This window comes from Mobula birostris, chromosome 1 (genome assembly GCF_030028105.1).
Source record: "Mobula birostris isolate sMobBir1 chromosome 1, sMobBir1.hap1, whole genome shotgun sequence".
Classification (NCBI taxonomy): Eukaryota; Metazoa; Chordata; class Chondrichthyes; order Myliobatiformes; family Myliobatidae; genus Mobula; species Mobula birostris.
Window position 1 is genome coordinate 206,561,059 of NC_092370.1, and position 15,070 is coordinate 206,576,128.

The 15,070-nt window shown below is 42.3% G+C and overlaps 1 protein-coding gene across 4 annotated transcripts in view; it reads right to left on the reverse strand.

Moving 5' to 3' along the window:
* aspg (asparaginase homolog (S. cerevisiae)) overlaps window positions 1–15,070 on the reverse strand; it is an 85,550-nt gene that overhangs the window by 56,020 nt on the left and 14,460 nt on the right. For all 4 annotated transcript variants that reach the window (XM_072269719.1, XM_072269725.1, XM_072269711.1 and 1 more), the window contains exon 3: window positions 4,244–4,370. In XM_072269719.1, the coding sequence (XP_072125820.1) occupies window positions 4,244–4,370 (127 nt within the window). The remainder of the gene's footprint in view (window positions 1–4,243; window positions 4,371–15,070) is intronic.

Sequence of the window (15,070 nt, forward strand, 5' to 3'; positions counted from 1 at the left end):
TGAGGCAACACTTCACTTGTGAGTCTGTTGGGGTCATCTATTGCATCCGGTGCTCCCGGTGCGGCCTCCTCTACATCGGTGAAACCCTACCCAGATTGGGGGACTGCTTCGTCGAGCACCTCCACTCCGTCCGCCACAGCAGACAGGATCTCCCAGTAGCCACCCACATCAACTCTGCTTCCCACTCCCATTCAGATATATCCATACATGGCCTCCTCTACTGCCATGATGAGGCTAAACCCAGGTTGGAGAAGCAATATCTCATATACCATCTGGGTAGTCTCCAACCCTTGGTATGAACATTGAATTCTCCAACTTCTGGTAATTCCCTCCCCCTCCCTTCCTCTATCCCTATGTCACTCTGCCCCCTCCCCCAGCTGCCTATCACCTCCCTTATGGTTCCGCCTCCTTCTACTACCTATTGTGTTTTCCCCTATTCTTTCTTCACCTTTCCTGCCTATCCCCTCCCTGCTTCCCCTCCCCCACCCCTTTATCTTTCCCCTTACTGGTTCTTCACCTGGAATCTACCAGCCTTCTCCTTCCCATCCTCCCCCCACCTCCTTTATAGGGCCTCTGCCCCTTCCCTCTTCAGTCCTGAAGGGTTCCGGCCCAAAACGCTGACTGATCATTTCCATGGATGCTACCCGACCTGCTGAGTTCCTCCAGCGTGTTGTGAGTGCCACTACACTATATGCTGCCCCCCCCCCAATACCTCTAATGTAAGGATAGTATTTCCCAGGATTATTCCCCATTTCTCTTCTTGCTTTAGACAGCATTAGGTAGTTGCCAGTCTTCTGGGACTCAGCCTGACATCAAAGGAAAGAAAGGTGTTGGTCAAGGTCCCAGAAATCTCTCAATAAACTGGGGTATATCCCATCAGGACCAGGCTGCTCTGGGGAAAAACAAGCAGTCTGGAGTCAGCTTTAAATCCATGGTAGCTCATTTGAGCCGGACCAGCACATAGATTCAAATCACAAGGAAAGTGCACCAGCCCAGGAGGAGATAGAGGCTCGGTTTGTCACCAAATACTGACTGGTTGCATCATGATCTGGAATAGCACTTCAAATTGCAGGAATACAAGAATCCCTTTTCCACCATCAGAAGCATCTACAGAAGGCACTGCCTCAAAGCAATATCCAAAGATCCCCACCATCCTGGCCATGACGTTTTTTTTTTGCAGGAGGGAGAGAAGAACAATCCTTCACCACCACGTTCATGAACTGCTAGTGCTCATCAACCATTCAGTTCTTGAACTAACCAGCAAAACCTTAATCACCACTAGTTTAACAAACTCGATGACCACTTTGAACTTAGTTGTAACTGTGCTGTTTGTCAAAACAGTGATTAAACATTTAACTTATTTTCCTGTGAATGTTGCTTATATGATGCGATATACCTGTGATGCTGCTGCAAGATTTCCCATTGTACTTGCATAGATATACCTGGGCATACAGCAAACATCTGACTGACTTAACATTATCTAAGAAATGCAACACTCCCTCTTTATCCATCTCAAAATGCCCTAGTGTATTAGCTCTGATCTCTGTCCACCACACACACTCAGCTCAACTCTGAACCCATTCCACAACCTACCGACTCACTTTCAAAATCTCTACAAAGTTTTCTCAATATTATTTACTAAAAAAAAAATCATTATTGGGTTTTTTTCCATCTTACACAGATCGACTTCTTTTGAACATTGTTTGACAGACGAGCTTTCATTGATTCTACTGTGAATGCCTGGAATAAAATGAATCTCAGGGTAGGATATACAGACATATGTACAGTACTTTGATAATAAATTTACTCTGAACTTTGATGTCCTCTTTGACTAATATCAATGCAAAATGCTTATCAGGACCCCACTCTCTCAGCACATTTCCTCCTTTATCCTTGAATTGCTCAAAGCCAGCTACTTCTGATTAATTCTCCCTAGAGCTTTTAATTTTCCTTGCCCTAACTTAATAATCTCGCGCAAGATCCATACGTGTCCTTATTCACAGTCATCTTAAAACTAATCACCATTTTCCATTGTTTCTCCACTGGTTAATCACTTGGCCATGTCAGCGCCAGTACGGCCTTCAAGTCAAATTGGACTATTTAATACCAATTTAGGAAACCTTCCTAGGAGCGCAAATCAAATTCTGCCCCATTTGGAATTTGATGTGTGCCCTGTGGATTAGCATACTTTCTTTGGCATCAAGATTGAAAACTAATATGCCCTGATGATAAATGAGAAAGCACTTTAAATTTCACTATACCTAAATAGCAGTCACATTCAAATGTTTTGACAATAACCTGACACTGCTCTGTTAAGCCAACTTGGAAGTTGATTGGTATGTATGCAAGATAATCTCTTGAAACAAGATGGTCATCATGATTTATATAGCTGTTTATGCAGTAAAAGCGATATGATCAGAGAAAGCACTGTATGGAGTTCAACGGCCAGCTAAGGTTGAAGGTTGCACACTAATTTGCCCTCCTTCAAGGCACCCTGGACTAGGCGATACCAAAAGCCACCTTCTAAATAGGAAGAATGTATTGTTTGCATAGAAAATACATAACATGAAAATGTCGAGGAAACTGCAGGATTTTGCTTTGCCTGGGGTTAATGAAGTTGTGGCCGTGTCAAAACCAGGAACGACTGCCTAATTCCATTTCTGGGGATAGACGCTGAGTGAATACGCGCCGGAACATTAAAAGAATTCTGTGCATTTTTAACAAAGAATCACCTTAATGTACAATGATTCACCCAAAGCATGAACACTTAATGGGATATTTCCTTCTGTCAGCTGTGGGCAGTACTTTTGACTTTAAGTCAAAGACTATGGGTTCCTGGCTCACTTGAGAAGGGAGCACAAATCCTAGGTCAGCTCTGAACAAATATTTTCCAGTCACAGATACAAAGAAGTGCTGTGTTTTGCTTTGCAAACAGTAGTGAAGCAAAATGTGGTTACAAATGGAAAAGAAAAAAATTGACTTATTTGAATTTGAGACACAGACTGAATTAAACTGTTGGGCAGAACAGGGTGAAATATATACACTCAAATGGCCACATTATTAGGTATACTTGCTCATTAATACAAATATCTAAATCAGCCAATCATGGGGCAACGACTCAACGCATAAAAGCATGCAGACATGGTCAAGAGGTTCAGTTGTTCAGACCAAACATCAGAAATGGGGAAGAAATGTAATCTAAGTGACCTTGACCGTGGAAATGATTGTTGGTGCCAGATGGGGTGGTTTGTGCATCTCAGAAACGGCTTATCCCCTGGGATTTTCTCACACAGTCTCTTAGAGTTTACAGAGAAGGGTACAAAAAAGAAAAATATCCAGTGAGCCGCAGCTCTGTGGGCAAAAGCACCCCACATGAGAGAGATCAGAGGAGAATGGCCAGGCTGGTTCAAGTTGACAGAAGGACAACAGTAATTCAAATAACCACATGTTACAACCGTTTTGGGCAGAAGAGCATTTCCAAACGTACAACATTTCAAACGTTGAAGTGAATGGGCTACGGCATCAGAAGACCACTGGGTTCCACTCTTTTATAATTAAAGTGGCCACCAAGTGTACACACACATGCAGGTTTTTTTTTAAAATATAAATGTTTTACTGGCTGCAGACACAAGACTTAATTTAGTGAGCTATGGCTTACTTGTTAGGTCTTTCACATTACAGTCAAAAGATTATGCATAAAGTCCCACTCTAGCAAATTGAGCCCAAACACTTAAGCTGACACTCCAATATAGTACTGAAATTGTGCACTACCACTGCAGATTCTGAATTTCAGATGAGACTTTAACCCACAGTCCCATGGTCACAGTGGACATGAAAACCAACCTTTAGAACAGCAGTGACATTATCCCCATGGTCTTGGAAAATATCTATTTTATTGAAATACCCAAAATCTGATTATCTCTTCATTATCACTGCTATTTACAGAAACTGGCATCCAGATTTCCTACTTTGCAATAATGGTTATGTTTTTAATCTCCATTAATGTTTGCCAACACCAGCAATATTACATTAAAGTACCAGCCCATATTTCACATTAAACTCCTAGGAAGGGGAACTAAACATCTCGTGATGGAGTATTGTGAAATGGCTACTTGCACCATAGTGGTCCAAGTTAATAGAAATCCATCCAACATTGCCGAGCCTAGAGTTTCAATTTGTTATCCACGTTTCTATAGATCAGCATTTCCTAAAATTTAAATTAGACATATAAATAATTACTTACGGAAGCACCAGAGTATTTTCTGGTAAATCACATTCGTAAAGCCTGGTTTTTATAGCGTAATCTTCATCATGTAAGCCCGGTTGTTTTCGAAGAGCACTGATAAAAGCATTTTCTTTTGGTGCCAGTACTAATGATAAACGAAAGAAAGATGGTTAATTCCAAGGCCACAAATGAAGAGGAATATACCTGAGGAACTCCAGAAGGCCGAGATAATTAGTGTCTGACAAACAGAACCACCTTATCAAAACAATTGTTAATAGCGTTTTCAGGTTGACACATTGTTTTTCTTTGATTTTCTTTGACAATTTTGAACTGTAGGCCATGAAGAAATTACAATCTGTAAAAGCCAACTGGAATATGAGGGGTGATTGATAAGTTCATGGCGTAAGGTAGGAGTCAATTTTAGAAAACCTAGCACATTTATTTTTCAACGTAGTCCCCTCCTACATTTACACGCTTAGTCCAGCGGTCGTAGAGCATACAGATCCCTTCTTTGTAGAAGTCGGTGTCTTGGACCTCCAAAAAGTGGTCCACAGCAGGGGCGATTGATAAGTTCATGGCCTAAGGTAGGAGGAGATGGGTTATTAACTTCAAACTTTCTGCATAATCACTCAGAGTTGACCTGCATGTGCATGTAACGAGAGCTGTGTAACTCATCTCCTTCTACCTTAGGTCACGAACTTATCAATCACCCCTGCTGTGGACCACTTTCTGGAGGTCCAAGATGACAACTTCTACAAAGGGATCTGTATGCTCCACGACTGCTGGACTAAGTGTGTAAATGTAGGAGGGGACAATATTGAAAAATAAGTGTGCTAGGTTTTCTAAAATTGACTCTTTCTACCTTAGGTCACAAACTTATCAATCACTCCTCGTACATCCAGGACAGTGGAAGTAGACAAATGTCTTTGCTGTTGCCAATTGGTAAGAAAAATGAAGGCTGCCATTTTGAAAGCCTGCACGTGCAACCATTTTGTGAAATGTTTCACGTAGTATCTCTGCTCAGGAATGGCTGGATCAGAACAACTGAAAGTGAACAGAGTGAAGTCCCTACTAATGCTGCTAAATCAGAGATTATTTCCAAATACATTGCTTATGAACTGCTCTTTGGGATGAGAACTGTAGTGTAAGGAAAGGCAGTAGTATTGGAATTAAATTAACCTGAGTGCCCAGTGCTTGGCCCATAGTGATTGTAACCGATTAGAATTGCCCTGACTCAAAGAGAAGCAAGGGAATGACAGAGGCAAATAGTTACTTAGCATTACTTTATTGCTCTTCTCCTTTCTGTTGCCTTGGGACAAAACCAATGAAAGGCTCACACAAGTCCAACGGAATCAAAGCATGACAACACAGAGCTGATGTGTATAAGAATGAAGTATTTTGGGTGTAGTTCAGCAAGAATTCTGAAGACAAACTGTTGTAAAGAAGACCCCATGCCCAAAACAGAGAGAAGATAGTTCAATCACTTGAGCAACTGGAGATTCCCTATTTCAATACTGTAGATTTAAGCAACACACATCAAAGTTGCTGGTGAACGCAGCAGGCCAGGCAGCAGCATCTCTAGGAAGAAGTACAGTCGACGTTTCAGGCCGAGACCCTTCGTCAGGACTAACTGAAGGAAGAGTTAGTAAGAGATTTGAAAGTGGGAGGGAGAGGGGGAGATCCAAAATGATAGAAGACAGGAGGGGGAGGGATGGAGCCAAGAGCTGGACAGTTGATTGGCAAAAGGGATATGAGAGGATCATGGGACAGGAGGCCCAGGGAGAAGGAAAGTGGGGGGGGGGGGAACCCAGGGGATGGGCAATGGGTATAGTCAGAGGGACAGAGGGAGAAAAAGGAGACAGAGAGAAAGAATGTGTGTGTATAAATAAATAACGGATGGGGTACGAGGGGTAGGTGGGGCATTAGCAGAAGTTAGAGAAGTCAATGGTCATGCGATCAGGTTGGAGGCGACCCGGACAGAATATAAGGTATTGTTCCTCCAACCTGAGTGTGGCTTCATCTTGACAGTAGAGGAGGCCGTGGATAGACATATCAGAATGGGAAAGGGATGTGGAATTATCCACGGCCTCCTCTATGTAAAGATGAAGCCACACTCAGGTTGGAGGAACAACACCTTATATTCTGTCTGGGTAGTCTCCAACCTGATGGCATGACCATTGACTTCTCTAACTTCCGCTAATGCCCCACCTTCCCTCGTACCCCATCCATTATTTATATACACACATTCTTTCTCTCTCTCTCCTTTTTCTCCCTCTGTCCCTCTGACTATACCCCTTGCCCATCCTCTGGGTTTCCCCCCCTCCCCCTTTTCCTTCTCCCTGGGCCTCCTGTCCCATAATCCTCTCATATCCCTTTTGCCTATCACCTGTCCAGCTCCTGGCTCCATCCCTCCCCCTCCTGTCTTCTCCTATCATTTTGGATCTCCCCCTCCCCCTTTCAAATCTCTTACTAGCCCTTCCTTCAGTTAGTCCTGACGAAGGGTCTCGGTCCGAAACGTCGACTGTACCTCTTCCTAGAGATACTCCCTGGCCTGCTGCGTTCACCAGCAACTTTGATGTGTGTTGCTTGTATTTCCAGCATCTGCAGAATTCCTCGTGTTACTGTAGATTTAAGTGTGTTTTTGGTGATGACTGCTACAAAAGGAATAGCAACATTTTGAATCCAACTTGATGGTCTGGAGTCAACATTATGTTTACATAATTAAACACATAAGTTAAGCACAAATTGTGAATTAATTTAGATTCATGTGGGGATTTCCTAAACTGAGTTGTTGACCAGGGGTGAACACAATTGACATCCCTACATGGGCTCGAAAGAAAAGGTCCAGGTGACACACAAAAATTGCTGGTGGAACGCAGCAGGCCAGGCGGCATCTATAGGAAGAGGTACAGTCAATGCTTCAGGCCGGGACCCCTCGTCAGGACTAACTGAAAGAAGAGATAGTAAGAGATTTGAAAGTGGGAGGGGGAGGGGGAAATCCAAAATGATAGAAGATGGCGGGGGGGGGGGGGGGAATAGAGCTAAGAGCTGGAGAAGGGAGAGGATCATGGGACAGGAAGCCTGGGAAGAAAGAAGGGGGAGGGGAGCCCGGAGGATGGAGAGCAGGCAAGGAGTTATAGTGAAAGGGACAGGAGAAAAAAAAGAGAAGGGGGGGGGAATATATATTATATATTAAATAAATAAGGCATGGGGTGTGAGGGGAGGGGGGCATTAACAGAAGTTAGAGAAGTCAATATTCATGTCATCAGGTTGGAGGCTACCCAGACGGAATATAAGGTGCTGTTCCTCCAACCTGAGTGTAGCTTCATCTTGACAGTAGAGGAGGCCGTATCAGAATGGGAATGGGACGTGGAATTAAAACGTGTGGCCACCAGGAAACCTTGCTTTCTCTAGTCCAGGAGACATATTTGATTCAAATCACCTTACAGGTTACAATAATAAAATGGTAGAGAAAAGGGAGAGAAAGAACCCAGCAAGTCTGAAGAACTGGAGAGGCTGCCTTCATAGTTATATACAAAGTGGCCTAACTGATCAGTGTTCAGGAAATATTGATCAAACTCTGGTTTCCTTGATATGAGTACATCTCAGGAATACACACTCCGGTCCCAGTAAATCCATGAGAATGGGATGGCTCTTGCACCCCAAATCCTGGTTTATATGAATGCTGTGTGATTTGTTACCCTGTTATATCTCTGTGCCAAGAAATAACAGATAGCACACTGCATATGATTGAAGAACTATTTAATGGATGTTATGGGTTAGTAAAGGGAAAAAAAAACAGGGCTCATTATAATGAAACAGTCAAATGTGCACAAGTTGGAGTCAACTCTTCTGAAAATCATATTCACCGATCCTCAGTAGCGCTCCAGCGAATCACAGACCCCACCAGGTCGAATCCTACAACTAGTTCTCTGCAGTGTCTTCTCTCTTCACCTCAGACCAGTGTCAGACGCACAAATACCCGCTCCCCTGATTGGACAGCTCACATTCCAAAGCACCAGTTATCTCTAACCATAACACAAACACCGCTTCTGTACAGAGAGAGACCATTACATTAGCAGTGAAACCTCTTCCAGGATGTGGAAATAAAGGGCCATAAGAATTTTAGTTGTCTATCACAAGAAGATTAGATTTTACACACCTGGAGTTGTAACTCTACTTGGCCCATTGCATTACTGAGAGGCAGTCATATGCAATGTGAACGATGCACAAAAACAGATTGGCACAGGATCAAACGCCCCCAGACATAATTAGGCAAGTTCCTGCAATAACTCTAAAGCCCCACTAACAAAAATTACTCTATTTAACCTTTTGATTTCACATGAATTTTAAGATGCATGAAAACAATCATACAACATTTCAAGGTCAAGGTTATATTTAAACCACCTTAACTAGATATGGCTTTTTATAGCTTTTGCATTTTATACAATTAATCCTGAAAATCCTGAATACAAATCCCTAAAAATATAACCCTGGCAGGTTATAGCATGGCAAACAAAAGAAAGCTTCATTAAGACTAACACACCTTTCAGTAAAATCTTCGATGGCTTGCTTAAATTGCCTGTCATTAAATTATATATACAGACATCCCACCCTGCAAAAACTCATTTCAGGGAAGTAGCACCACCATTTCAGGGAGGTAGCACCCTTGCAACCCCCCCCCCCGCAACTCCATATTCCCCCTCTCCCCCACCCCCTGGTCGACCTCCAAGGGTGTATGTAATAATTTCGTGACTTTGTCTAATCTGTAAACCAAATTGGGTATATGCAGAAAATGTTATATGAAAATATATACTTATATTATCATGTTTATTCTATTACAACTTTAAGCAAGTCCACAGGGAGTTTGGCCTCATCATGTAGGACATCAATAGAGTAGCTTCTTAGCAACTAGCCAGCTAGTTTAAATAACATCAGCTATGCTAATGAATAAATGACACCTGTTAAACTCACCTCAATGTCTTTTACATTTTAACCCACCATGGGCAATAGAAAAGTCACTGTTGCAAACAGTGCAGCAGACAAAACTCATCATTTTTGAGGTCGACTGTAAAGTCCGTCCACAGAGAAAACTGACTGGTCTCTCTTCGTGCTAAGTAGACCTATCAGGATGCTCACTCTCCCTCTCGGGGGGGGGGGGGGGGAAGAAAATCGATTTCCGGGATATTGTGTATAATTTCTGGGCGTCAGGGAGCCACTATCAATACGCGGGAGACTTCCGGAACTTCCAGGAGAGGTGGGATGTCTGTATATGGGTTGCATTCTGAGAATGGGATGCCAACCAACTTCTTCCTCGAGTCAAAAATGAACAATTTCTGCTAAAAATCTGTTATGGTGAGCTGAAACAACCAATGCCTGGATTTAGCTGATAACCAATCCCAGGCTGACTTTCATTGATTGGTCCTCATTCCTCTCAACATCCAAGGGCCTTGGATAAACCATTTAAATAGTCCTGCTTTGGTACGTACCTTTGAGTTGAAACTTGGGTGGTTTTACTGAATAAGGGTTTATTTTGAGTTCTGGTTCTGCTCTAATCCTGGCTTTGGGTTTCATTAGTAACAGGTGAGCAAACACAAAATTGGCTGTGAAGTGTTGTATTATATCGACATGGCAATTTCAGCAAGGCTTAGCCACAATACAACAGAGGCAAACTCAATTTGAGGTAGCCCAGCTGAAGTTAATCAAAACCTTAATGAGCAAGTTATCAGTGAGTCCAGTGACATTGATGTCAAACACTGGACAGAACTCAGATGATTCAGTTGCTGTGTCCATACCAATTTTCAGTTCGATGCTGCTTCGAGAGTTGCGTTTGAACGCAACCAAGTTGCGTTGTGCAAGACGTGGACTTTGCTCTGAAAATTGTGTACAGCTGTACATGAGCATTATTTCAAATTAATTCTGCCCAAGAACATGTGCCACTTATGTGATGGAACTGTCTGATAGCTAACAAGCATTTTTGGAGAATAGTCATCTCTTCGGTGTTTGCTACCAAAGCCCAAAACTCGTTAAACATGATGCCAATGAGTTTGTTACATATACAGGTATCATCAACCACAAGTGTGAAAAGCTCAAGCTGGGTAACATGATTGAATCACAGTTCAAGTGTCTGATTTTTATTTGTGGATTTCAGGCACCAGGCAATGCAGGCATTTGCAACAGCTCCTGGCCAGACGGGAGCAAGACACTGGTATGACTCTTCAAGCTGCCACTCAAGAATGTCAGCATTTGATCAACCTGAAACACGATTCCAACCTGGTCAAACAGACCAGGGTCAATGCAGAGTCTAATGGCCCAGACATCACACACATCTCCAAGCAGATAAACACAGCTTGCCAGAACTGTGGTGCATGGCATCATGGAAGAAACTGCCAATACAAGAAATACTTGCAGCAAATACCAATTTTATGATCACACAGGGAGCATTTGCCATCCTCCACTGTCAACTAGGCCAGTAAAATACAAGTTCAGGAAGTTTCAAAAACCACGAAAATCTACAGTGAATTTAATGGTCATGTTCAAAGTTGATTTCATCCCCAGGAGGTATTACATCAATGTGTTTATTTATCAACTACAACTCAATATGGCATCAGACATCACCGTCATTTCTAAACACACATGGCAAGCCCTCAGGTCCACACCAGTCAAATCAACTCATCATTCCACGTGCAGTTTAACCAGGTGAAACCCTCCTACTGACTGGCGAACTGAACCTCATGGGGAAGCTGAATGGTAACTAAGTGAACTGTGTGTGTTACCCAACAAAGCAGCCTGATCCAAATTCACTAGATAGACAAGCTTAATCTCTGGAGCATCCCTCTAGATGAAGTCTCTATGAAGACATTGGCAATTCAGCTCAAGTCAGTTCATGCCATTCTACCATCAGTACTTGACACCATACAACAGCAACAGCACTAGGCAGTAAATGTTTCAAGGTTTAGGTTGCTGTACCAAATGGCAAGCAAAACTCTATTTCCGTCCTGAGGCAAAGCCAGTCTTCTGTCCCAAAACATCGGTATCATACACAGCCTTACCAATCATGGAGCAAGAGCTAGATCACGTACCGCAAGCTGGTGTGATAAAAAGCTGTCAACTACTCACATTGAGCAGCTCCAATAGTGATCATCAAGAAAGCCAATGGTACTATGAGACCATCTGCTGGCTTCTCAACTGATCTTAATTTAGCTTTAGAGACACACCAGCACCCATTACCAGTTTTGGCAAATTTATTCGTAAAATTGAATGATGGTCACTACTTTCCACCTTCTGCTTGTTCTTTGTCTTGTTTGTGTTACAGAAACTGTTGGAGCCTGTGATATACAGTTTGGAAATCGATCAAAGGCTCCAATGCTATGCTAGGTCCGGAGAGCTGCCTTGTGGAGATCAGAGATGGGGAGCAATTTTAATTGATTGTGAAGTCCACCAGTTTGTATCAGATGCCATTGAAGATCTTCTGGTCACGGTTGACAAGATCAGAGCAGAAATAGCTGCAGATCCGCTTCTTCAGCACATTTCCAGATACTTCATTGAAGGATGGCTAGTCAAGTTTGAGGAAAAGGTCATAGCCTTCTACCAACCTAATACATTATTCAACTGTGGACATGTTTGAAGACGCTTGGCACACATTTCAGATGATAGGCAGAGAAGGTACATACATGTGCAAGCACCATTCTCAGTGCTCTGTGGCAGCAAAGAACCCGAGTAGAGCCGATCCACAGCCAAGACCTCAGGCTACTAGCCCATGGAGTAGAGCACATGTTGACAAGAATGATCCAGTCAACAGGTGTCCCGACCTTGGCCTGAATGATACCCATTTTAAATGGCCAGACGTATTACCTATGAAATCAACAATGACAGAAGCTACTATTCAACAGTTGTAGCAGATCGTCAACTGCTTTGCATGCCAGAAACACTTGTTTCTGACAATGGCACTCAATTCAGTTCACAGCAGTTCGCCGCATTGTCCCAGAACAGAGTTATCCACATCCCCTCACTCCACAGTCCAACAGCCAAGCAGAGAGGTTGTGGATACTTTCAGTCACTTCTGAAATCAAAAGGGGAAGGAGCATCAACCAAAGCTCTCAACACATTTCTGTTGACATACTGAGCTACATCACATCCAAGCCTGTGGGGAGCTGAAGCCGAAGTGCTTTTGGGAATAAAACTCCACACAGTGTTGGATACAATACTGATAGTGTCCAACATCCGAGACAGATGGACAGGTGCACAAAAGGAACCATTCTGATCTTGGTTGAAGGGTGAAGTCATTCATGTCTTGAGCTGCACTTCAGGACAGACAGTATTGTAATGGGCAAGACTCCTGGACACCAGGTTAGATTGTCAAACGAATGGTTAAATTGCTCTACAGATTTATCAGAGACAGAAATTGCTGGTATTGCCACATCAGCCTGTTGTGGCCATCTACTCCTAAAGGCCCAACAAGTTAATCAGGCAAACACGAGGAATTCTGCAGATGCTGGAAATTCAAGCAACACACATCAAATTTGCTGGTGAACGCAGCAGGCCAGGCAGCATCTCTAGGAAGAGGTACAGTCGACGTTTCGGGCCAAGACCCTTTGTCAGGACTAACAGAAGGAAGAGCTAGTAAGAGATTTGAAAGTGGGAGAGGGAGGGGGAGATCTGATATCAGGCAGATCAGCAGAGACAGAGCTGAACCTTTATCTCCTCCTGGAAGGGTTCAATCTACCCCGACTGAACCATCCACTAGTGCTAGTATAGCCATAAGCAACATTGCAACAAGGAAGTAACAGCCTGGGACCACTAACAAAGGACTGATCACCAGCTGTTCTAACCCGCATCAACCCCAGGCTCAAATCCTGCAAGTAACCACATTCAAAAGGAAGGTGGATTCTGCAGGGAGCGCTCATGGAGTGAGGTCGTCTCTCTGGCTTCGCTCCATTCCCGTTACCCTTTTTAACCTATGATCTCCTTGATCTAATCAACTTTAAGTACACCAGAAGACTTACTTTATCTCTTTGAATTATCGATTAATTGACTTCCTTTTGTCAATCGCAAATTTTGAGCTTAAGAAATGAGTACGAGATCTAAAACCAAAGATGGGAAAGACGCTGATGGGAACGGAGGAAAGAAGAAAGGTAACTCTAAACCAACGGAATTAACTTACGAAGTTATGGTGAAGTGTTTGGAGGAAATGTTTGAGCAGCATCGGATAAAATTATCTGAAAGTTTAACTGCTCAATTTGAACAACATCGTCAAAGCCTTAATGAAGATTTAAAATCAATCACGGAATCCTTGAAATTCCTGAATGCTGATGTTCAAAAACACGATGCAAAAATTTCTGAGCTGGATACTAAATCTCAGAAGACGGATACAAAAGTTGAGATCTTAGAAGAATCTAGCTTCGACTACTAAACAGCTCCAACAACTTAAATCCAAAGTTATTGATCTTGAGAATCGATCGAGAAGACAGAATTTACGTTTAATTGGCCTACCCGAGGATGTTGAGGTTGGAGATCCTGTAATATTCTTTGCTAAACTTTTAAAGGATTCGTTCGGTTCAGTTTTTCCCAACGATCCTCCATTACTCGATCCTATACCGTGGGTAAAGTCGGCAGCGGCTGTTTCCAAACCCAGACCAGTTATTCTTCGTTTCTATTATGTTAATGTTAAAGAACAACTTCTCCAGATCGCTCGTCGACAAGGGATGATCAAGTATCACCAGCATTCCTTCAGAATAGTTCAAGACTACAGTCCTGAAGTGATGAAGGAACGACTGACTTTTAAACCTTTAATGTCGGAATGCTATCAAAAAAATCTCAAACCGGCACTACTGTATCCTGCACGACTCAGAATCTCTCTTCCCGATGGAAATCGTCGTGTTTTCCACTCTACAACTGCTGCTCGGAGCTTTTTGGATGATAATTTCCCATCTGATACAGATACCCTCTCCTAATCTGTGTCGGGTGCTTCCAGCACCAATTTTTTTTCTTTCTGGTGTTTTTCTTCAAAATAAACCTTCTACTACTGTGCGATGAAGGTTTTTTATAAGTTTAAGATTTTTGTTCTTTGTTTTTTACTATAGTGATTATTCTATAACTTATATAGAATATTATCTTCTGTGAATAACATCACTTTCCCTTAGTTAACCTTTTGTTTTAATTTATCCTTTTTTGTTATTACTAATGATCCGATCCGACGGTCATTTGTAGTTATATGCTTCCTATTTTTGATTTTCGCATAATTAAAATGGCGACTTGTCTTTCTTTTGCTATAATTTTTATTTTTTTTTTCCGGATGCCATGTTCTTATGCTTCTTCTTCCCATAATCCATTTTTCTTATTTTGGAAGCGTTTTTTTATTTACTCGTTTATAATTAACTAATTATATGCACTGATACTGGTTTCTTTTATTTTATATATTTTAGTAATTTTTACTATGGAGACTAATTTACAATACTATTTATTTTTCACATATTAGTCTTTGGGAGGTCACTTATCTAACATATATTTTTGGAGTTGCCCCCTGCAGAAATGGGGTTAAAGTTAGTATTAGGTAGCGCTTTCTTCAGCCTTCTCTGGCTCAGTTCGGGTTTCTATTTGGGGTTGGGGGAGGGGGTGGTCTTTTTCTTTTTTAATTTTTTCTATTGGGCTGATTCAGAACTACAAAGATGTCCCCAGTGTCGAGGTTTCCGGTTCCTCTCTAATCATGTTTTCCTCTTCCGATTTCATGAGCTCACATTATGGTTAACCCCTTACTCACCAAAGGGTTAATTTTTAGTTATGGCTCATTCTATTAATTTTGTCTCTTGGAATACAAATGGTTTAAACCATCCAATAAAACGGAAA